Source organism: Schistocerca serialis, chromosome 4, assembly GCF_023864345.2.
Source record: "Schistocerca serialis cubense isolate TAMUIC-IGC-003099 chromosome 4, iqSchSeri2.2, whole genome shotgun sequence".
NCBI lineage: Eukaryota > Metazoa > Arthropoda > Insecta > Orthoptera > Acrididae > Schistocerca > Schistocerca serialis.
In genome coordinates this window covers 219,710,735-219,736,857 of record NC_064641.1, presented here as the reverse complement: position 1 = coordinate 219,736,857, position 26,123 = coordinate 219,710,735, and the positions used below count along the sequence as shown (strand labels likewise).

The following is a 26,123-nucleotide window of genomic DNA, read 5'->3' as shown; positions in this document are numbered from 1 at the left end:
TGCATAAGACCTCCACCTAGGAGACACCATGGTCATCCTTGTGCCTTGCACACAGAGAAAACTCCCAACAGTACCCCAAAAATGGCCTTGGTCCATTGATCCAAAAGGCACTTAAGGGTAGCTTTCAAAGTATATGCCAGCATTTGATGAGGCCATTGCTTTTCAGGTGCTATGCATAGGTACGGTACTGACAAAAACTGCAGTGGTTGTATAGTTTGTTGAATAATGCTGATTCAAACTGCTGACCTCAATCAGCGATTATAAAGGCAGGGCAACCAAAATTTAAGATTGGCAAAAACCCTGGCCTTTCAGGTATAATAGCTCTATGGGGTTTGATCTCCATCCGCAGCATGTCACATCTGATGACCGGGAGTATGTATGGCAGGAATGGCACTTGATGCTGAAGATAGACCAGGAGGTGAGGTACTCATGTTAGAAGCCATGTGAATGACGAAACAGTGTTAATTAATGCATTGAAAGATATAAAGCCTGCTACTGTGTGGCGTGAAAGATGTTTTTTTGACACGACATGGAATAAGGCAACTTCAGTTACCTTTGTGACCTGGTGTGCTTATTGCAAACCACCTGTCACTTTAGCGTAGCCACATGGCAAGCAACAGTTACGCAAGGTGTCACCAAATTGCATGTGAAACCAGCAAATCCATCTCCTTACGGGCATGTCAGTGTGCAAGGTGTGGTTGCTAGTTATGGAGTTGTTTGTTGTGGTCACAAGAAGCTCACCATCCCATGTGGCAGAGTTTATGTCACATTCAGCAAGAGTCAGATGAGCTCAGTCTGGCTCAGCTGTAATGAGGCAGAAGGCAAGACAAGAATGCCATAAGCTATGTTTGGAGGATTATTTATACATTGTCAGTGTTGCAAAATAGTAAAGATTCTTTCTGCCAATGTGAACTTGCAGTCCAGTGGTCCACATTCATGGAAAATCATCACAAGTTGAACTTGAGATGGGAGTTTGACAACCCAGACGGTCAAGAGCGTGTAGTCTGGTGTCAGTTTGAAATCCACTAATATGTACAACCAGCACCAAATCTGTGAAGGTGTCTTGTCCTGAAGCTATTTTTCATAAAGAACTGTTGTAACTGTTGCTCTGGCATCCAGGAGGGGCATCAGAAAAGAGCAGATTTCATTGTGAAAGATTTATTATCAGATAGGGGCAAAAGAATAATGCCACTGATCACATCTGCATGTTCACTGAGGTGACTGAGTAATGTGACAAATTTGGCACTGTCACTTGATATATCATATGTAGTGAGGATGCTCTCAACAACTGTGAGCCAGACAGTGAGTTGATCTGGGCAAAATGACAGCAATTTAGGTTAAGCACTATAATGGATGAGGGTGTCATCAGCGAATGGTCATGCCGACGACCAAGTCAAAATCCGGAATTGTACAGCAGATGAGTGCTCACCATCTGTAGTTCAGCCAGTCATAGGAGTCACAGGAATGTCTGAAAATTGTCCATCAGGCTGGGCCACACGTTGCGGTGTGAATGGTTTAAATGAGTTTGAATGTGGTGTGGCAGATGCATCAACAGTTCACTCAGAAATGTGTCTCTTCAAGCAGATGATGCACAGCATTTATCTGGCCTAATTTCAGAGTAGAGTCTGGAACAAAATCACCTAATAAAGTGTCTATAGGATTACATTGTTCAGTATCATTTTCCACTTCTGTAGCACTGTACTGATGAAAGTCATGCTCGATTTTGAAGAATATGGCTCGTTGTGGAGTCGACTGAAAAACACTGCACACTTACATATGTAAATTGCTGTCCTGTATTGAGAACTGCATTGTATGCCAATTCCATAATGGTTGCATTGTCAACATGTAGTATCCAAATCCAGAGATGTAGGAGCATGAAGATGATTCTTAAGCGGTTGTCATGGGTCACCAATATGGAATCTTACTTGCGGACAAGATAAGGGTGATAGTAATGACACAGTGCTGGTTAGAACACTATATGGCATGAAGACAAAAGCATGCCACACTACTTAGCAGCCATAGAGTAAACTGAGTCTACCTTGCAAAGAAATGGTTGGTGAGGACACAGTCGATGGTCAGAGAGGTTTGTCTGTCAAGGTATCCTCATAATTTTTTTTAAGTTTTTTGTGTGTATCTTTCATATCAACATACTGTATTTTTCTTTCATCAATTAGTGAGAACATCTGCCTTCTAGTAATAAGTGTATGCTGTGTTCATTTCTTTTATGTCCAACAACAGATCTGATGATGGCAGTCTGCTGAAGCACATTATCCATTTGAAGAAATAAAGTGCAATCTAGATGGACTATTTTTGTATAACTACAAATGAAGGTAATATCAATGTGTTCTTTTCAGAGAAAAGATGATTATCTTCTTGGAATGGGTCTAGAATACTAACAGGGCAAATCTCAAGTTATTTCTGGAGTAATATTTCCTCTTTAAAATTTTTGCAATGTAAAAGGAAAAATCTGACATGCTCTTTTTCGTTTGTGTCATGTCTTTGCAGGATTTTAACTCTGTCTGTGACTGTCAATGGGCAATTTTTATGATGTGAATGGTACATTGTATACAATGTGCCAGATGTGAGGAACTCTCAACAAAACAAATTAGCCTTGTAACTTAAAAAGAAGATGAATTCTTAATTTTTTGATCAGCATGAGTAATTTGAGCACTACGAGTAATTTAAATGAGAAAATAAACAAACCTGATAGACTGATGTGATTCCAAGGTTAAAGTAGACAGGAACAAACACAAAACAAACTATTGGGTATGCAGCTATTATACCATACAGTGTTTCCCACATAGCACTTCCTCTGTAATAAAGCTCAGATGGATAACCTGAAAAGCATAGATAAAAGTCAAACAAAAAATTCATATAAAATATACCATCAGGTGGCAACCATATAGAATGAACACCAAGTAAGCCATCAGAAAATAAAGTCAACTCATATTCCTCAATCTGAGTGTTATCCTAGTTGCGAGAACTGTTGTGATAAAACCTAAGCAAATAATTTAATTTTAAGAATCACATTTTCACATTTTTGAGGCCACTGAATCTGTGAAATAATCAAGTAAGAAACTGTACAAAACGAGATATTCTCAACTGAAATTGAATATCCAAGACCAAGTGTGTGTGTGTGTGTGTGTGTGTGTGTGTGTGTGTGTGTGTGTGTGTGTGTGTGTGTGTGTGTTTGTTTTTATTTTATGTTCATGAACTACTAGTTTCAATTCTTATCTGGCTCTATGGTATAAAATGTGCATTGACTTAATAATTAATGACTATTTCCATGTTTATTCAGTGGTGCTTGACCTTGAGGCAGTTGGCTGGAGGGAAGGAATATTCTTTACTGAAATTTTCCTGGGAAGATGTGCTGACAACAGCATTTTACCAACATGTATGTTTCTCATGAAAAGAACTTTCACTCAGCTGTGAAGCAAGAGCTGAAATTATCATTCTGGAAAGGTACAAACTGTGAGAGGCAACATATTACTGTCTGAGCTAAGTGAACTACTTCACATCTTAAATCTAAACTGAGCTCCCCATCCAAGCTGTGAGGACTAATCATGCAGATGTGTTACAGAGGTGTATGTGGTCAGCACACCACTCTCTCAGCTGTTTTTCAGACCTACCAGACCATTGAGTAGCTACTATTTGATCAAATAATCCCTGAATGACTGAGTGTACCCTGTACCAATCCTCCCACCAAGGAAAAATTCTTGGCAATACTGAGAATCAAACCCAGGTCTTCTGCATGGCAGCCATCTACGCTGATCTCTCAGCCACAGAGGCTGACCTAACTTCAGTCTGCCAGAGTGAAATTCCCACCTTTCAGTATGATCACTACTGAAATGAATAGGGCTTGTTGCCTACAGAATAAATGTAATGTGGTTTGAAACTGAATCCAGCACTAAGTTTCAATTTATTAGGAAGGTTCATGGAATATTGTCAATTGTCTTCTTTTTGTATGTATATAATGGAAATAACACTTTTTTAAAGCACCATTGAAGTAATTTATGTTATAAACAACTTGGGAACAGTTTCTCCCCAACTGAATATCTGTGAGCATGTGTTGGCTTAGATTTAAGGGGAGTAGTGAATCAAAGAATGAGCTTCATGAGTCTAAAAATGGAACCGTGCTGTGAAATGAAAACAAAACAATAGCTAAAATAAAGGTAGTCTGTATGGAAGTGCGTGTCTTTATTCCATGAAACAAAAATCTGCTGCTGTGGTTTGGTAACAATACTGTACTGCTCCACCATGCACATTAGAACATGCTTGGATGCTCCTCAGCATCATGTCACAGGGTCATTGAAATATCACTGCTCAAACCTGCCCCCAATCTTCAGCAGAGGCCCTCATGAGATTAATCAACATGTGAGAGGTTTCCTATAATAATGTCACTACAAGTTTCAGCTGGCTCCAAGTACCCTAATTTGAGTTAATGTCAGCAGATAAGACAGGCCATTCCATTCATTTGATACCATCTTCCTGGATAAAGTCATTCATGAGGAGCATGCAGAGCACTTGTCCATTATCAGTTTGGAAAATGAACCGATCATTGAAATGTTATTGCTTAGTCCTCACATTATCTTTGGTATTGGTGAGAGTTACTTGACATCTATACATGCTACTGGCCTAAAACATGATGGATGTTTCTTGTATCTTTTTACAAACACAGGAACAGTCTGGGTTCCATTGAATTAAAAAGCATCCATGGTCACAAAGTTCAGATGTTTGTTTTGTTGCTATAAAGATGAAAAGGTACTCACCTAGAAAGGCTTTTACTCCGAGCATGCCTCTAGCAATTGACAGCATCATAGCAAACATAGAAACACTACTGCCTGCAGCAAACACATAGGCAGCTTTAGTGCGTTCCTTGCCTTCCATGAGGTTCCTGTACAATGGCACAGACACGGAGACCAAAATGAACACAACAAACACCACATAATCCACCAACATGTCAGCCATGGTGGCCAGGGAAACCTGCAACAAGAGAAATTATAACAATAAAAATTGTTGTGGTTCATGTCATTTCCTCCTGTACAAAGGTAAATGAAGTCTTTTCTGCTGTGTAGTGCCACAGCCTTAATGCATAAATGAGAAAAACAACAACCAATAATTGATCAACATTACTTCTTGTTTAACAAAAACGAATATCACAGTTTAGCATTCCATTGAAGACGAGATCATTAGTGCTGCGTTGGTACAGCTTATGTGAAGTGTCACATTTATTTGTTTATGGACTTATTCCTGTATGTATGCAGATCTGCATATTTAAGTCTCTAAAATGTTGCAAACTATCTTTGCAGTCTGATAATTCTATCATTTAAGTGTTTTGCACAATATTCCATGTTTACTTCCTATGAAGATTCCAGTAAACTTTTTGACATTGTGTTTCTTTCTTGTCGTTTACCCAAACTGTGTTGGAAAATGGTCCGTGACTGAAACCAGTCTCTTATTAAAGAATACTAACTTACCACAGCTGTGTAACACGATCAACAGAAAACATTTTGTTTCTTTTCTTATTCTCATGCCCCTGTGTGAGACATATGAGACTCGCAACAGAATTTTCACACACCCTTCTTCTTATATTCTTATATTGGTTCCACGAATTCATCCAAAAGAGTTTCCCAAGATCAACGTTGATCTCCTTCCAAAGATTTCCATTTAAGTTCCCTTTACAACTATGTTACACTTTTATGTGAGCTATACCACCTATTGTGATCCTATCTGTGCATCTCTGAATTGTTTTGCTGCCTTCTTGGGAAGGACTCCAAATCCCAGTGCAGTATTATTAGGTTCACTAGTGTCTTAAATGCTATTTTCTTTACAGATCCAGTATGCTGTAACAGGTTCGTTCTAACATATCTTAGTCTTCTATTCACCTACTTTCTTCATTTTTTACATGTTTGCCCTTTTTCTATCAGTTCTTAGTATTATCCCTAAATTTATAAATAATGTGACACAAACAACCAGCCGTACTGAACCTCATTTCTTTGTTGTTGTACATCTACAAAACTGGAGGCTCAAAGACAGTGAGAAAAGAGTATCACCTGAGAACAGCAGTCAAACAAATCTCTTCAAGAGCCATTGTTGTTGTGGGAGGGACCTCTCATTGCAGTTTGACTAAATTTTCAGTGATAGTACAAGAGATGAGACAGACCTCTATCGAAGTTACTTTCACATCCTTATGATGATGTGAGACAGTGTTTTGCAGATTCGTGGTGAAATATTAGCAAACTACACAAAGCTTTGCTTCTAGAGGGAACATTTTCAGATTTTGAATTCGATATCTTTTGAATTTTCTTAAATCAACAGTGTCAGTGGATTCTTACTCCATGATACCAAGTTCATACCACTGTTGCTGTATCGAGTATTTCTTCATTGTGCAGCAGTAATTACAAAGAACTGAGACACCTCTGGTGGTTTCTCTCAACTACAAATCTTCACCATAACTTTTTTACTACATTTTCTGTTTCAGATTCCGAGAATTCGTGTGAAACAAAGGTATATGGTCTCAGAATGAGCCTGCAAATAATTTACAGAGTGCAAATCTGAAAATTTATAGAAAACGAACTAAAGAATAAAAGACGAAAACAATGACAAGAGAGTAAACGAAGTAGAAAGACATTACGGAGATGTGTCCTCAACTACTAGGAGAAACTCCAGCAAGGGAGTGTGCCACAAGGTAACTTTTCAGCTTTGGTTTTTCACTATTTTTTCCATTCTGCTGGAAGCCTGTTGATAATGAAGTCCGCTGAGTGATGCACACTTCCTGTACAATGCTCAAGGAAGTGTTATCCACGTGGGAATCATCCCTTTATCTAGCACTCACTCACTGAAGGAAAGTTGCAGTTTAAACTGAATGAGTCGGTATTGTCAACAACAAATCCCATGATGGAGTATATGCACAAGTCAAGCAGAGTTAGGCTGTCGAGGATGTCAACAAAGACCGATCATTACAGAGATGTTAATCTCTGCCGCCCCACATTGAACCCAAGGTTATTGTGCGGTTCGCCCACCCCCCAGGGAACGTCTCACACCAGCCTAGTGTAACCCCTATGTTTGCGTGGTAGAGTAATGATGGTGTACGCGTACGTGGAGAACCTGTTTGCGCAGTAATCGCCGACATAGTGTAACTGACGCGGAATAAGGGGAACCAGCCCGCATTCGCCGAGGCAGATGGAAAACCGCCTAAGAACCATACACAGACTGGCCGGTTCACCGGACTTCCACACAACTTCGCCGGGCGGATTCGTGCCGGGGACCAGGCGCTCCTTCCCGCCCGGAAAGCCGTGCGTTAGACCGCACGGCCAACCGGGCGGGCAAACCCATGCATAAAAACGAGATTTTTCCAGGACTCATCCTTGGGTTCTATTGGTGATAGAAAGGTGCGATCAAGTGTTTTGGATAGTTCTTGGGGTAAGGACCAATCTATATCCAACATAAGGTTCGTCTTAATGTCAGTATCATACAGTATAGGGTCAAAATATGAATGTTGCACACTCCTCCTGCTTACGCAAATGGAGCAAATGGGTTGGTTCTCTTTGCGTTTGTTATGATCTTTGGTGGGCCTCACGGAGCTTATGGAGGTACCATAAGTTCGTGGGCGGTTTCTTAGAAAATCCCAAAAAAGCCTTTTTTGCTGTATGTTCCTAAGATCCCGAGCTCGAACAGCCTTGAAAATTTCATTGATATCTTTGCCCGTTTCGGAGGTAAAGAAGTTCAAAGTTACCGCATCTGTATACATAAATCACGCACGTAAAATCCGGTGTGAGGCGAAAACAAAGTCACTTTATAGTGATGTAGCACGCAGAAATACGCTGTAAGGTGTCTTCATTATCATCAGAAGGGTTATGGGAAACACGTGTTGCAGCACTGAGGCACAAGAAAAGTTTTCAAGCACGTAAAATCTGACCTGAGTCGTAAAATTAGTTTTACATCATTTCATTTTCACATAAGTGGCTATCAAAATTTTATTGATCCATAACATTCTTTTCATATGAGTGACGTGCCCTGCTGTGGCAGGAAAAAGAAGGGAACCAGTGCTAAAATGCTTCTACCCGAGCACAAAAAGGCGAATATGTTTCGGTTTATAAGACTGACTGGAAAGTGTGGTACCAGTTACTTCATCCTATCTTCCCCAGCACCCCAACAAATTCCCGAAGATTTTGACAAACTGTTAATCGATAGTAATCGGAACGTGATGCGACGCCTGCGAGTAAATGTGATGAAAGAAACGGTCTGAAATGTGATGAAACTGTTCGTGGTGTCTTGCATCACGATAACGCACCCGCACTTTCATCCGTGTTCTGCGTGACTATTGCACAAAAAACGAGATCACTGTGCTACCGCAGCCTCCGTACCCTCCAGATCTGGCCCCTGCGAACTTTTTTGCATTTCTGAAGTTGTAAACCCCGTTGAAAGGACGAAGATTTGCAACGATATACGAGACAAAAGAAAATTCCCAGGCGGCGCTTCGTGCGATCAAGCAAGAGGCATACAAGATTGCTTCCGCAAGTGGAAACGGCGTTGGGAGAGTTATATGTGGACAAAGTTCCGGAATTTTTTTGAACAGGCCTCGTGTTTTCGTGCTGTGGGATACTTATTACAAAACAAATTGTTTTGGTACCGTACCTGAAACGGAGATTTTAAGTCATTTATGAGAATACAGTAGAGCGTCGATTATCCGAACGTCGGTCAACCGAACGACCGCTTAACCGAACTGTGTACTCGCTCGCACCTGTTACTCTCCCACCCTACCGTCCATCATCCCCCTCACTCCCAACCCAAGTTTTCCACAGTAGTCGCCGCACTGGGCCACCGCTATTGAGACTTTCAAACGATATTACAGGAAAGAATTGTTGCGTAAGTTATTGTTAGAAAGAGAAGAGGATGGAGAAGAAAGTCTCTTAAGAAATCATAAGAATATTGACTTAAAAGACGCGTCCTACATGATCAGCGCAGCATGGAATAGTGTAAAGGAAGAGAATTTGAAGAAAGCCTGGAATAAAATTTTGGACACAGAAGAAAATTCACAAGGTATGATTGAAAATGACGAACAGAATGATATGTCCGAAATTCTCGGTATGCTAAAAGAAATAGATTGCCACGAATGTGATGAAGAAGACGTTCATGATAGATGAATATCGATGATGTAGATCCAGGACACCAAATCATGCGGGACAGCGAGATTGTAAATGTCGTCACTGATAAAGGTGACGCCGCCGGCATCTCATCAATCAGTGCTCCAGAAAGTGAAGATGAAAGTATACCAACAGCTTCTGAGGCGTTCACTTGTTTAGATACTGCGTTGCGATGGTTTGAAGCCCAAGATGAAATCGACCAGTTTCAGATATTTGTAATGAAAAAAGTACGTGACTTAGCTGCTAAGCGTGTAGGCTTGCTTAGACAGACCAAAATAAAGGATTTTTTAAACGTTAATTTTGTATACTGTGTGTATTGTTCATGCAAAATGCGTATGTAATATGTATATATTTTTGTTTGATAAACTGTGCCACATACTATATATTCTTACTGAAGTTGCCTTTGTATGTTACTTTGTAATCCTAAAAGAGATGCCTTTTTTATGAATAAATTTACTGTACAGTACTTCTTTTTGGCAAATAAACATGTACAGTTCGATTATCCGAACAAACCAGTTTTCCGAACACCCATATCCCCTAATTACTTCGGATAATCGACGCTCTACTGTACTCTATTAATACTCAATATGCCTCTTTGCGGGATCACTGTCACCATTATAATTGTAGAACATAGATATTAGTGACTATTGAAGAATTTCTACCGCCGATAACTTCAGGTGGTCACTGGTTTAAACGGCAACGTGGATCTTCAGTCTAAATTGTGTGGAGGGGAATGGGAAGCTGAAGGGTCGGCGACTGCTGGCCATGTGCACGTGTTCGAAGGTTAGAGACAACGGCTTCTCTCAGTGCCGACGTGGGTCACAGTAAGGTCCGGCCTTCTTTGAAGCCTAACAGCTGCGCCGTGAAAGCTTGTGTGTGTGTGTGTGTGTGTGTGTGTGTGTGTGTGTGTGTATGTGTGTGTCATCAGGAATAGACAAGGTGGAGCAGACAGGACTGCACATACTCAGTTCTCGAGAAGCTGCAAGAGTGCAGCTAAGTACGACAAGTCACGAGTACCGTCGCGTGATTTCCGGCGTGACTGTCCCAGCTAAAGAGGAAACTGTCAAGTCTAAAATCCTGTGGTCGATACTGCAGTGTGCACAGATAGACGAACTGGATGGGAGCAAACCATTACCGGGAGTCTACATTCAAAAATAGGGCGCAGATCTCTTATGAAACCTGTTTACATATAGTAAGCGCCATTAGCACACCGATTAAAAATGTACCAGTTAAGGTTGTTTTAGCTTTTTAAATTACAGTCTTGGTTGAAACTTGTTCTTCTATTAAAAACTTTTTTCGTCTTCGTGAGGCATCTTCAGATTATCTATAAAGATGACAAGATAAGCAAAAAGTAAGGTAGTGTCGTAGCTTGGACGATTCTAAAAAATGATTAAGGAATTGTTAATGACGTTAAAACTTTCCTCGTACAATATATTAAAGACAGTAACAGCAGTACCAGTAATTCACTTTGTGGATAATATAAAGTGTAGCCGGTCGGTGTGGCCAAGCGGTCCTACGCGCTTCAGTCTGGAACCGCGCGACCGCTACGGTCGCATTTCGAATCCTGCCTCGGGCATGGATGTGTGTGATGTCCTTAGGTTAGTTCGGTTTAAGTAGTTCTAAGTTCTAGGGGACTGATGACCTCAGATGTTAAGTCCCATAGTGCTCAGAGTCATTTATAAAGTGTAATGATTACGTAACCGATAGAACTCTATCAGTTGGCAGGAACGTTTGATATTATTACGTCCTTTTCTAATTACAGTGTAATGAAAGCGTGTAATCCAGTGCTACTTATTTTCGTCTGTTAGTCAAAATAGCTGAAACAAAGTTGGGAATAAGGCGTGAACTACTATTATCCATCCGTACAACAAATGTATATAACGGAAGTTACAAATTTTCTGGATTTGTAGAGTGGCGTTATCTATTCGAACGACCGAACGCGTCGTCCAGGAAGATTGCCGGGAAACAATGCGTGTCTGTACGCCTATGTTTATAGCGGCTCGTGCACCTCGTCGCTCGTGTGCCAAGTGTGCCAAATCTGGATTTAGCTGCCCGAGACCCGAGCATGAACTCGCTGTTTACTATCGGCGACAGTAAACAAGCAAGCAAATTTCGACCGAAAGTGACCGAAACTTCACTGCTTCCGTTTTGAGAAAGTGCAGAAAACAACGAATGTTTTCTGGTAAGATACGACAGTACTGGAAGACTCATTTGAGTTGAGAAATAAAAAAAAATTCAAGTGCTGTTCATATCACAAGACGACAGCAAACATGAGGGAAGGAAGGAAGAAAGATTAGGGTTTAACTTCCCCTCGACATAGGCGTCATTAGAGAGGGAAAGAGCACAAGTTCGAATTGTTTCAAAGATGCTGAAGGAAATCGGCCGTGTCCTCTCAAAAAAACCTTCCCGGCACTCGCTTGGAGCAATTTGAGGGAATCGCTGAAAACCTAAATCGGGACAAATCAAATGCATTCGCAATTGCGAATATGGACAACCTTCAGCTGTGGAATGGAATGGTGACAATGAAAATTTGTGCCGGACCGGGACTCAAATCCGGATTTCCTGCTTATCACGAGAGATATCCGTGCATGACTCACGTCCAGACTCAAAACTCCCATATGTCGTCAACCATGCGTCTACAACATGCACTTGTAGATCCATTACCTACACTACTGGCCATTAAAATTGCTACACAAAGAAGAAATGCAGATGATAAACGGGTATTCATTGGACAAATATATTATACTAGAACTGACATGCGATTACATTTTCACGCAATTTGGGTGCATAGATCCTGAGAAATCAGTACCCACAACAACCACCTCTGGCCGTAATAACGGCCTTGATACGCCTGAGCATTGAGTCAAACAGAGCTTGGATGGCGTGTACAGGTACAGCTGCCCATGCAGCTTCAACACGATACCACAGTTCATCGAGAGTAGTGACTGGCGTATTGTGACGAGCCAGTTGCTCGGCTACCGTTGACTAGACGTTTTCAATTGGTGAGAGCTCTGGAGAATGTGCTGGCCAGGGCAGCAGTCGAACATATTCTGTATCCAGAAAGCCCCATACAGGACCTGCAACATGCGATCGTGAATTATCCTGTAGGGTTCGCGGGTCGTAACACATCTGAAATGTAACATCCACTGTTCAAAGTGCCGTCAATGCGAACAAGAGGTGACTGAGACATGTAACCAATGGCACCCCATACCATCACCCCAGGTGATATGCCAGTATGGCGATGACGAATACACGCTTCCAATGTGCGTTCACCACGATGTCGCCAAACACGGATGTGACCATCATGATGCTGTAAAAAGAACTTGGATTCAACCAAAAAAATAACGTTTTGCCATTCGTGACCCAGGTTCGTCGTTGAGTACACCATGACAGGCGCTCCTGTCTGTGATGCAGCGTCAAAGGTAACCGCAGCCATGGTCTCCGAGCTGATAGTCCATGCTGCTGCAAACGTCGTCGAACTGTTCGTGCAGATTGTTGTTGTCTTGCAGACGTCCCCATTAGTTGATCCTGGGATCGAGATGTGGTTGCACGGTCCGTTACAACCATGCGGATAAGATGCCTGTCATCTCGACTGCTAGTGATACGAGGCCGTTGGGATCCAGCACGGCGTTCCGTATTACCCTCGTGAACTCACCGATTCCATATTCGGCTAACAGTGATTGGATCTTGACCAACGCGAGCAGCAATGTCACTATACGATAAACTGCAATCGCGATAGGCTAAAATCCGACCTTTATCAAAGTCGGAAACGCGATGGTACGTATTTCTCCTCCTTACACGAGGCATCACAACAACGTTTCACCAGGCAACGCTGGTCAACTGATGTTAGTGTATGAGAAATCGGTTGGAGACTTTCCTCATTGACAGCACGTTGTAGGTGTCGCCACTGGCGCCAGCCTTGTGTGAATGCTCTGAAAAGCTAATCATTTACATGTCACAGCATCTTCTTCCTGTTGGTTAAATTTCGCGTCTGTAGCACGTCATCCTCGTGGTGTAGCAATTTTAATGGTCAGTAGTGTATAATCCCGTACATGCGAGACATTTTAATTGAATGTCGCTCGCCCGGTGTCGGCGGATAAATACGACATTGTAGTACCTGTGTTATTCTGAATGACGATGCAAAGTACCTTTGGACATGCATATTCGCAACTGCTTTACTGTTTTCTTGCAGAATCCATAGCTCTCGAGATGTTTTGATGTCCCAACGTAAATTATTATCGTTGCGGTAGTCGGGAACTTTTCTGCTTCTCTGTTTTCTTACTGGAAGAGTTCTTTATCATTTACGTATTTGAACGTGAGTAGGCCTCTGAAACGTACTGTAGTGCGGCAAGCTGTAGAAAACCACGAGTCGAGTGGCTTTGTTCAATGGATCACCGCCCCGCATTATCTAATTCAGTGTCCGTGTACTCAATCTCGAAGGCTTGGAAAACAGAAAATAAGCGAATATGAAGTAATTCATATAGAGACAGGAAATTTTTTTATGTACCAATGCTTCCACGCGTGAAATGTAGCTTTAGTAAAACCCATGCAACAAATGCATATATATACTGTTCAGTGCTTTGAATATAATAAAAATAATTCCAAGTGGGTCAACGGCCTGGAGAAAGTCTTTAGCGTCTCCACCCTCCCCTAAAACTCATACCTTCGCTCACCATTTTCGCTTCCTTCAACGTCGGCTTCTTTTGCCATCACAATAATTACGAATAGAATAAAATTCTTCTTGTTATTTCTGTCCCATTTCTTCCCTTAAGGTCGTCGGTTTCTGATCTTAACGTCATATGATAATTTAAAATCGTATGTTTATGTAAAAACTGAACCTAGAAAGAAAGTGAATTGTTTCTTCTTGATTGAAGAAGACGAATAGATAACAAAATAATTGAAAAGAATATGTGTGAGTGGAAAGGAATGAGATTTACCAAAGTATTTACTGTTAGGTATTTTTTGTTAAGCATATGGCATAATAATTTTTAAATTCTCTTACTCTCTGCCGCTCTGTCCATCGAAAATTAAAAAATTCTCCAGTTCTTTGTCAGTTTCACCTATGATGTACTGGACAAAGTCCCATACCACAGCATTTTGTTTCGCAGATTTCGTCTCTTCTCATGTCAGGTTACGTTGTATAATGATGATGAGGTCCCATGGTTTGTTTGCCACTGCCTTCCTCCGACCATAATGGGGACGAATGATGATGAAAACGACACAACAACATCCAGTCATTTAGAGGCAGGTAAAATCCCTGAACCCGTCGGGAATCGAACCCGGGGCCCCGTGCGCGAAAAGCGAGAACGCTACCGCAAGACCACGAGCTACGGACTATAATAATATAATATTATATAATTAACGTATCTACAACGAGGTTCTAGGTCACATAGCATGAGTTCCAGATGACCAAAATGTACAATACATTAGGTAGCACTTGTTTTTCGTTCACACTTTTTTACCATGTAGATGTTGCATATTGAATTTCTCTACATTTTACGTTGTACATAATTATAATTGTTGCCTTTTATTGTTGTCTTCTTCATGTTTTAGTTAACATTCTGCTTAGTACGTAAGCAACATTGACAAATTTTAAATCAACTTGTAAAGTGTATAATTCAGTTTTTACTCGGCACTTTAGATAAATTCGCACATTCGCGTTGACCAGTTAAGACTTTTATGACATGTATCACGCTTTACATGCGTTGGTTTGTTGTTACGATTACTATCTTCTTGCATCTGATATAAAATGTTGACCAATGGCAGCTCTAGCCTCTGTGCATACCGTCTCTATTATCATATACATGGTTGTGCTCCTCATACTGTTCTGCCATCATCTCGATGATTTTGTAATAGTGTGACGTCATGTATCTTAACATGCTTTATTTTTGTCTTATATAAAAAGTGTGTATGGATATAGTGCTACCACTGGATTTTAACTTCAAATTGCGCATTATCCCCCGATGCTGGCACATTTTTTCAATCTTAACGAAAATGTAAACTTTTTCACTACATATTTTTCGATTATTATGACCGTGGAAAAAATTACTGCGTGCTTTATAATGTTGCTATGATTTTGTAAGCTTGTTGTTGATATCAACAAATTGGTTTACTTTGTGTGTTGATTAACGTTGTTCCTATATTACATGTTGTTATGTACGAGAGTACTGCCACCTAGTGGTACTCTGCGTTTAGGGTTTTTGACGACTTTCCGGCAGTACGGTCCGATTATAAATAAACACAGATCTGACAGTGTGAATTGCAGATCATTCCTTGCAGCACACAAATTAAATATAATTTAGGAAAAATGTTTTAAATTATGTAGGTAACGAGGAAGTAGTAGTTAAAATGGGTTTAATTCGATTTTCATGCCGCAAATGATGACGAGATAGACAAAGACAGTTGTGACAGGCGAGAGTATTGCCATGTGTTGGGATTAAAGACAACTTCATGGAGAGGACATGGGTGGTCGACGAGAGTGACACCTGTGTGTGTCTTTCGTATAAAGGCAGTAACACAAGCCTTCCAGCGGAAAAGCGGAAATTGCCGCAAAGTTTTTTTCAAAAAACTGGGAGATATATAATTTTCTTCTACCTACGAATTGTATGAGTAGCTTAGTACGCTACAAAGCAGCCACTGCAGTTGTGATAATGAAATACGATATTTCTAGAGAAATTCAAGGATTGAATTGCTCTTACATTATGTTCCAACAGAAAACTGTCTTTATGTACTTTGGATACGGCTCTCGGCTCAGTATCCTGGCGATCGAATTTGAATATTCAGTAATCAAAATACTTCTTTCGTCTAACGACGGACGAAGCCCGATACGAGCGGTCGTTCAGGGGGACTAACAACGTCTCCACTTTGACACATCTTAATATGCTGATTTCATACAAGCCACTGACGCACAGACACCACTACATTACCACGTGTTGCGTCCGCGCTGGGGGGGCACACGGTCGCCTGGTGCCTATCCCACGTTTACATCGCTCTAAACCAACTAGTGTGCTCTTATGTGGAGGTAACTTTTTGGCCTGTGAGCTTATTCTGTCAAAAGAAACTGCCACTTCCCTCTTTTAAAAATTTTATGAATTAAGGAAACATCTGCATTCATATTTTGATGCATGTTCCCGCACTCGAACGGCTCAGGAAGCGAGGTAAACGATAATGACCACGTAGAAATCTATCCTGAACAACTGAGGTTGTACCAAACAAGAATCGTGAAGAAGAGTTGCCAGTGGAGCGAGTAACATAATAATGCACCATTTCAGAGGCTGAATTTTTCTACTGGTTCTGTAATGCAAGCGATTCCATGGAAAGGGAAGTTTGAAAAGACTGAACATACGAGTGTAATGGTCATATCTGAATTATACATCACGATTTGTAAACTTCTTGGCTGTTTGTATTAAACAGAATGGAGGGTGTTTGCATGCACATAAAACAGCAATCTGAGTAAAACGTTCTTTCAACACTGGATGTGTGATTTTTCAAAAATGTAAAATCATGTACTAAGCAAAATCCAAAAGAATTACGCTAAATCTATATAATTTGTTTTTGCATTCGGCGTTTTTCGTGTCCCTGAAATTTCCGGTATGCGTTTGCATTTATCAGTGGTTATAGTAATGTTGACAATACACTGTAAGACAAAAAAGAGAAAATGGTTCAAATGGCTCTGAGCACTATGGGACTCAACTGCTGAGGTCATTAGTCCCCTAGAACTTAGAACTAGTTGAACCTAACTAACCTAAGGACATCACAAACATCCATGCCCGAGGCAGGATTCGAACCTGCGACCGTAGCGGTCTTGCGGCTCCAGATTGCAGCGCCTTTAACCGCACGGCCACTTCGGCCGGCAGACAAAAAAGAGAAAAGAAAAAGACGCAACAAGATGGAGTTTATGTAAACATTGGCGGCCAATGGATGAATACGCTGCAGCGCAATTTCACCGCACTGCTGGCAAGATTAGTAAACAAGGGGCATGTCGATACCAGAGCATAAAGTCTTTGCGAATTTCATTCCGTGTACAGTAACTGGTAACAGTGTTTCGACAGTTAAGTGTGCCTCGTAGCCAGGTGCGTGAACGATACACCCAGATGTCAGCACTTGAGAGAAGACGTGTAACTGCAGCCAACGAAGCCGGTTGGCGTATTCAGCAAATAGCTCGATGTTTGAATGGGAGCGATACCACTATTTGACGATGTTGCCAGGAATGAGTGAACCATGGGCGAAGAGAGCGTCAAGAAGGAAGTGGTCGATATAGAGAGACGGCAGAACGTGAGGACCGAGCAATCGCCAGAAAGGCACTCAGCGTCTCGGATTCATCATCATCATCATCGTGCAACTGGTGATTCAGTGACCACAAACACGATTAACAGGCGGCTCACAGAAAGGGGGCTAAGCTAACGGCGCTCCTTGCACCGACTATAATTGACCTCTGCAGATCAACAAGGCCGTTTGCAATGGTGTCGGGTACATACGGCCTGGAATCTCACTGACCGGAGCAGAACTGTCTTCAGTGACGAGTTACAATTCGAGCTGCGCCCCCACGACCAGTGAAGACATGTCTGAACGCCCTGCGCAGTGGTGGGCTACCAACCGGACTGTCATCCGCCATACAGCCCAACAGCCAGTATTGATGGTTTGGGGTGTCATTTCATTTCGCAGCAGGACTCCTTTGTTTGTCACCCGCGGCATCCTTATCGCAACCGTACGCCGGCGGTATTCTACGCGCCATTTTTTGTCCTCCATAGCGAACCACCCTGGGCTTACGTTACAGCAAGATGATGCCCGCCGGCACACGGCGAGTTTTCTAGTGCTTGTTTTTGTCCTTACCAAACTCTACCGTGGCCAGCGAGGTCGCTGGAACTCTCTTCAGTTGAGAACGTTTGGAGTATTATGGGCATAACCCTCCAGCCAGCTTTGGGATTTTGACGATCTAACGCGCCAGACTGACAGAATTTGTCACGATATCGCTCAGGAGGACATCTAACAACTCTCTCAAACAATGCCAAGCGGAATAACTGCTTGCGTGAGAGCCATAGGCGGCCCAAGATGCTCTTTCTCTTGAATAAATCATGGAATTTTCCTGAAATTGTGATATTTTGTTTGTCCCTACATGTGCATCACATTTACCGATTTCCGTCCCACTTGGATAGTTCCTTCGTGGTGCATCCTTCCTTTGTCTTAGCATATACACCACTGGCCATTAAAATTGCTAAACCAAGAAGAAATGCAGATGATAAACGGGTATTCATTGGAGAAATATATTATACTAGAATTGACATTTGATTACATTTTCACGCAATTTGGGTGCATAGATCCTGAGAAATCAGTACCCAGAACAACCAACTCTGGCCGTAATAACGGCCTTGATACGCCTGGTCATTGAGTCAAACAGAGCTTGGATGGCGTGTACAGGTACAGCTGCCCATGCAGCTTCAACACGATACCACAGTTCATCAAGAGTAGTGACTGGCGTATTGTGATGAGCCAGTTGCTCGGCCACCGTTGACCAGACGTTTTCAATTGGTGAGAGATCTGGAGAATGTGCTGGCCAGGGCAGCAGTCGAACGTTTTCTGTATCCAGAAAGGCCCGTACAGGACCTGCAACATGCGGTCGTGCATTATCCTGCTGAAATGTAGGGTTTCGCAGGGATCGAATGAAGGGTAGAGCCACGGGTCGTAACACATCTGAAATGTAACGTCCACTGTTCAAAGTGCCGTCAATGCGAACAAGAGGTGACCGAGACGTGTAACCAATGGCACCCCATACCATCACGCCGGGTGATACGGCAGTATGGCGATGACGAATACACGCTTCCAATGTGCGTTCACCGTGATGTCGCCAAACACGGATGCGACCATCGTGATGCTGTAAACAGAACCTGGATTCATCCGAAAAAATGACGTTTCGCCAATCGTGCACTCAGGTTCGTCGTTGAGTACACCATCACAGGCGCTCCTGTCTGTGATGCAAAGTCAAGGGTAACCGCAGCCATGGTCTCCGAGCTGATAGTACATACTGCTGCAAACGTCGTCGACCTGTTCGTGCAGATGGTTGTTGTCTTGCAAACGTCCCAATCTGTTGATTCAGGGATCGAGACGTGGCTGCAGGATCCGTTACAGCCATGCGGATAAGATGCCTGTCATCTCGACTGCTAGTGATACGAGGCCGTTGGGATCCAGCACGGCGTTCCGTATTACCCTCCTGAACCCACCGATTCCATATTCTGCTAACGTCATTGGATCTCGACCAACGCGAGCAGCAATGTCGCGATACGATAAACCGCAATCGCGATAGGCCACAATCCGACCTTTATCAAAGTCGGAAACGTGATGGTACGCATTTCTCCTCCTTACACGAGGCACCACAATAACGTTTCACCAGGCAACGTTGGTCAACTACTGTTTGTGTATGAGAAATCGGTTGGAAACTTTCCTCATGTCAGCACGTTGTAAGTGTCGCCACCGGCGCCAACCTTGTGTGAATGCTCTGAAAAGCTATCGCAGCACCTTCTTCTTGTTGGTTAAATTTCGCGTCTGTAGCATGTCATCTTCGTGGTGTAGCAATTTTAATGGCCAGTAGTGTATATGAATGCGAATTGAAATGCAGTGGATACCACAGGATCGGTTTAAGGCCCAAACGACGCAAGCAGCCAACTGGGATGCACAAGCTGGGTAGGGCGCCAGACATGCCACAAATGTTAAGATTTCTACATAGGTAGAAGCGGCCGCTTTGTGCCATGCACAGAGGGTTGTGCAAGTACAAGGTTTGTGTGCAGTGCGTATCACAATTAGTAACGAAAATGGACACGAGTGAAAGTATACGAGAGAAAAGGGATGGAGAGGGGGTGGGGGGCGAGGGGGAGCAAATGAAAGAAGTATCATCACATGTGGCCATGGTGCTTATGGCAACCGTAGGGCTACAAAGTATACAGGATTCCCATAATTTTAATGTCCAAATTATACAGTTGTTAAGGGATCCTAGACTGGGTACTTTGAGATTAGGAACTAATGGTTGGAAATGAATTTTTAGTTTTTCATTGACATAAATAACGTACAAAAAATATGGCACTATTCACTGTAAATGTTGTAATTACAGGAGTATAGCTGCTGCTCAACGAACACTCGTCCGTCCCCGGTAGCTGAGTGGTCAGCGCGACAGACTGTCAATCCAAAGGGCCCGGGTTCGATTCCCGGCTGGGTCGGAGATTTTCTCCGCTCAGGGACTGGGTGTTGTGTTGTCCTAATCATCATCATTTCATCCCCATCGACGCGCAAGTCGCCGAAGTGGCGTCAAATCGAAAGACTTGCACCAGGCGAACGGTCTACCCGACGGGAGGCCCTCTTCACACGACATTTCATTTCAACGAACAATCACCGTACTGCATTCTTCGAAATGTACATTTCGCAGTGTAGTTGACGGCACTGATCTTCCACCTGCTGAAATTTTACTGTGTGAAAGATCCTTTCTCGAGAACATAACCAGCTCTATGTGGCTTGAAGATCTAATTTTCTCGTAACTTCACATCCACCGCGATAGTTGTCTTCAATTTAGTGCGACTTATACTCGAGTGTGGACCACTGCTACCATATCTTAAAACACAATGTCTGTATAAATTTTGGTGCAAGTCGTTTGCAAAAACCCTGTATAAGCTATTTTTAATACCTTCAGAACGAGGAGTTAAAGTCCGCTCTAGTGTTATGACGTCAAAACCCAGATCCTAACCAATTTCGCTGGTGCTTGGAAGCACTTAAAGTCATTACGGCCCACGGCAGATGTCAACTGCAGCTGATTCGCAGCTAGCCCTTGCGGCGCGAACTGCCATAAAGTCGGATGTGCCGTAGCGTTCCACGTCAAGGGTTTTTACGAGACAAACGATTGTGAGTAGGCCTACATCACTAATCTGCCGACGCCGCTGATAGTGAGTGTTGGTTGGACGGTACCTGTATGACAAAAATCTCTACAAGAACATGAACAGGTGAATGATTTACGAAATGTAGAGGTAGGGTCCGCAGCTCGTGGTCGTGCGGTAGCGTTCTCGCTTCCCACTCCCGGGTTCCCGGGTTCGATTCCCGGCGGGGTCGGGGATTTTCTCTGCCTCGTGATGACTGGGTGTTGTGTGCTGTCTGTAGGTTAGTTAGGTTTAAGTAGTTCTAAGTTCTAGGGGACTGATGACCATAGATGTTAAGTCCCTTAGTGCTCAGAGCTATCTGAACCATTTTTTTTGTAGAGGTAGGCAGTGCAGTATCCGAGTAAGTTAAATGCCGAACAACGCTGCTGTAATTTCATAACGAAGCTAGACTTCATAAAGTGGATGATAATTATAACCTGGCAACGTCAGAAAAGAAGAGAACTGAAGCATTTGAGACGTGGTGGTACAGAAGAACGTTGAAAATCAGATGGACGGATAAGATAATAAGGAGGTCCTTGTCGAAGGAAGCAAAATATGGAAGAATGGATAGTACATGTGTTAAGACATTACGTTATAAGCTCCATGGTATTAGACCGAACTGCAGAGATGAAAAACTGTAGGGGAAGACAGACACTGGAATACATTCAGCAAATAATTAATGGCTTAGGATGCAAATGCTACTCTGAGACGAAGAGGTTGGCATTGGGGAAGAATTTTCGCTTTCGTGTCGCATCAAAACTATTGAGAAGACTAATGATATTCAAAAATAAAAAATTATAAAATAAAAATAAACGGATAGGTCATTTCCGACTGTACCAGTTAGCTCTTCCCATTTCACTCACTCAAAAAGCGCAAGGAGACAATGTTTAAATGCCAGCGCGCTAAAATTAATTTAATCTTGCGTTCAGTGCCTATGCGGGTGATACAGGGGGTGGAAAAAATATGAGAACAGTAAAAAACACATTACCAGGCCCAACACGGTAGCCGGCCGAGGTGGCCGAGCGGTTCTAGGCGCTTCAGTCTGCAACCGCGCGACCGCTACGGTCGCAGGTTCAAATCCTGCCTCGGGCATAGATGTGCGTGATGTCCATAGGTCAGTTAGGTTTATGTAGTTCTAAGTTCTAGGGGACTGATGACCTCAGAAGTTAAGTTCCATAGTGCTCAGAGCCATTTCGAACCTAACACGGTGCAGGAAAACAATTGGCATTCAAAACAGCTTCCAGTCGTCTCGTAATGGATAAATATAGGTCTTGTACGGTTTTCAGTGCAATCATATATCATTTTTCTTGCAAAAATAGTGGCAAGTTCAGGCAACGATGGAGGAATTGAACAGCGATTACGCAAACCTATCTCTCAACCAGACCACAAAAGCTTATAGACACTGAAATCTGATGACTTTGGTGGCCAGGTGAGATGCTACAATTCATCCTCGTGCTCACAACAGTCTTGGACGACGCGAGCTGTGTGAACATGGGCCCTGTAGTCTCGGAACACAGCATCACCGTCGGGGAAAGGACATTTACCGTAGGACTGAACTGATCAGCCAAAATAGTCACATAATCCTCGGCAGTAATGCAGCTCTGTAGGGTAACCATGGAACCCGTGCAATGTCATGATATGGATGCCCAAATCATCACCGTATCCTCGCCATATTTCGCTCTTGGGGATTAAACTCGACTAGAAGCTGGAAACAATGTGCAACAATACTCACCCGACCAAGTGAGTTTCTTCCATTGTTATAGGTCTCATGACTTCGGCACCTCGTTTCCGTGTAATGGACATTTGAGACACTCATCAGTGGTTCTGGAATTCCTCCTCGCCCTGCAATTCCCCGACTGTGGAGTTATTTTAGTGTCGACAGGGTTCACGAGTGAGACGTTCAGTTCTGCAGTGACCATTGCAGCTTTCGTCCTCTTATTTTTCATCACAATCCTCTTTCATGAGCGTCTTCACGATCGCTCGACACACTATTTCACCCGCTTCTCCTCTATACGGTATAAATCCTTGATATGATGCCTCTTAAAACACTAAATACTTCTGCTGCCTTGATTACGGGAGCACGCACCATACGAGACAAGTTGCTCATGTTCGAACCCACTTGGCTCCAGTACGATGCACTGACAACTTCACCGGACGCCATTCTGACTACGACTGACACTTTCGACGTATTGTGGTGATTGCGCAGGTGTCGTTCGTGATCAAATTCGACAGCGCAACCTGCAGCCTTGTCTAATATCTGCGTTTATATTCAAGCACGCATTTCTCGTGGCGTTTCCATTCTTTTGTCAAACTCCTGTACGTAAGATGTTGCAGGTACGTACCGAGTAAAACTGTGAGGGAAGGGGAAAAACCCACTGTGGTTCAACAACGAAGTTACGAAACTACTGTGAAAGCAAAGAGAGCTTCCCTGCGAATTTAAACGCAGCCAAAACCTGTCAGACAAACAGAAGCTAAACGATGTCAAAGTTAGCGTAAGGAGGGCTAAGCGTGAAGCGTTCAGTGAATTCGAAAGTAAAATTCTATGTACCGACTTGACAGAAAATCTTAGGACGTTCTGGTCTGACGTTAAATCAGTAAGTGGATCGAAACAGCATATCCAGACACTCTGGGATGATAATGGCATTGAAACAGAGGATGACACGCGTAAAGCTGAAATACTAAACACCTTTTTCCAAAGCTGTTTCACAGAGGAAGACCGCACTGCAGTTCCTTCTCTAAATCCTCGCACGAGCGAAAAAATGGCTGACATCGAAATAAGTGTCCAAGGAATAGAAAAGCAACTGAAATCACTCAACAGAGGAAAGTCCACCGGACCTGACGGGATAGCAATTCGATTCTACATAGAGTACGCGAAAGAACTTGCGGTACACGGCTGTTTGAAGGGGGTCAAGTCTCTAGAGGAACGGAAGGTTCCAAATGATTGGAAAAGAGCACAGGTAGTTCCAGTTTTCAAGAGGGGTCGTCGAGCAGATGCGCAAAACTATAGGCCCATATCTCTGACATCGATCTGTTGTAGAACTTTAGAAAATGTTCTTTGCTCGCGTATCATGTCATTTCTGGACGTCCACTATCTGCTCTGTAGGAATCAACATGGAGTCCGGAAACAGCGATCGTGTGAGACCCAACTCGCTTTATTTGTTCATGAGAACCAGAAAATATTAGATACAGGCTCCCAGGTAGATGCTATTTTCCTTGACTTCCGGAAGGCGTTCGATACAGTTCCGCTCTGTCGCCTGATAAACAAAGTAAGAGCCTACGTAATATCAGACCAGCTGTGTGGCTGGATTGAAGAGTTTTTAGCAAACAGAACACAGCATGTTGTTCTCAATGGAGAGACGTCTACAGACGTTAAAGTAACCTCTTGCGTGCAACAGGGGAGTGTTACGGGACCAATGCTTTTCACAATATATATAAATGACCTAGTAGATAGTGTCAGAAGTTCCATGCGGCTTTTCGCGGATGATGCTGTAGTATACATAGAAGTTACAGCATTAGAAAATTGCAACGAAATGCAGGAAGATCTGCAGCGGATAGGCACTTGGTGCAGTGAGTGGCAACTGACCCTTAATATAGACGAATGTAATGTATTGTGAATACATAGAAAGAAGGATCCTTTATTGTATGATTATATGATAACGGAACAAACACTGGTAGCAGTAACTTCTGTAAAATATCTGGGAGTATGCGTACGGAACGATTTTAAGTGGAATGATCATATAAAATTAATTGTTGGTAAGGCGGGTGCCTGGTAACAAGTACAGTATCTGATCAAAAGGATCCAACCTCCCCTCTGAAATGCGGAATTGACCTCTAGATGTCAAGAGGGTCGGACCCACCAGTATGGGTGGACGTGGGGGGAGGGGGGTGGCTTGCGGAGTATAAATGTAGATGTAGTACATTCCTCTGTTCCTCATGTAGATTCCTCATGAAAACATGGTTCTTGAAACTTTGTAAGTAGACTTTCGAGGGATAATTTGCGTCTATCTTCGAGCGCCAGCGATTTTAGTATTTTCAGCATCTATGTGAAATTCTCGCACGCATCAGTAAAACGGGCAACAGTTTCGCATAGACGGCTATAGAGCAACACGGCTTAGTATTTTTGCAGGGGACTTCATACGACTTGTTGAGTTCATGCCGCGTCGAACTGCTGCATTACACCCAGCAAAAGGGGTCCGACATGACATTAGGTGGCATCCTATGACATTTTTCCCGTCAGTGTAGTACTTTAATGAGACTTTTTACATAATTATATCTTCTATAATTTCAACAATAGTCATCTTGCTAAAGTAATGACATCCTCATCATCCGCTCCCAGCTCCCTTTACTCTCTCCCAATCACCATACTCCAATTGCCCTTCCCCCCCTGCCCTGCTGTTCCGTACCTCCTACGTTTACCTATTTATAATATTGAACGCAGTTGCAAAATGGTTCAAATGGCTCTGAGCACTATGGGACTTAACATCTGAGGTCATCAGTCTCCTAGAACTGAGAACTACTAAAACCTAAATAACCTAAGGACATCACACACATCCATGCCCGAGGCAGGATTCGAACCTGCGGCCGTAGCGGTCGCGCGGTTCCGGACAGAGGCGCCTAGAACCGCTCGGTCACAACGGCCTGCGCAGTTGCAAAACTCAGTGCTATGATACGTGGTTCTAAAAAGACGGGTTGCTGATGCAACTACTTAGGTAAGTTCTACATTTAAGTACATTCCTTTTTTCTATTTATTGTAAAAATTAGAAGGTACATATTTAGTTTTACTTTGTTCAAGGTCTGAAGATGATCCTGGGTGATTGGAACATGTAATCTAATTAAAATGTGCAACTGGGACCGAATAATAAATGAGAATTATCTTAAATATTTCAGGAATGGTGTGGTCCACAAAATGTTACCTCAGAGATGTTGCTGTATCACTCGGTGAATTGTCATGCTGACCCAAACAGCCGGCCGCGGTGGCCGAGCGGTTCTAGGCGCTACAATCTGGAACCGCGCGACCTCTACGGTCGCAGGTTCGATTCCTGTCTCGGGCATGGATGTGTGTGATGTCCTTAGGTTAGTTAGG

At 42.8% G+C, this 26,123-nt stretch overlaps 1 protein-coding gene across 1 annotated transcript in view; it reads right to left on the bottom strand.

The window, feature by feature from the left end:
• Positions 1-26,123, bottom strand: part of LOC126474042 (sodium-coupled monocarboxylate transporter 1) — a 320,142-nt gene that overhangs the window by 41,583 nt on the left and 252,436 nt on the right. The window contains exons 4-5 of the mRNA XM_050101454.1: positions 4,770-4,983; positions 2,704-2,837 (exon numbers count right to left, since the gene is read on the bottom strand). Coding sequence (XP_049957411.1) covers positions 2,704-2,837; positions 4,770-4,968 — 333 coding nt within the window. The 5' untranslated portion in view covers positions 4,969-4,983. The remainder of the gene's footprint in view (positions 1-2,703; positions 2,838-4,769; positions 4,984-26,123) is intronic.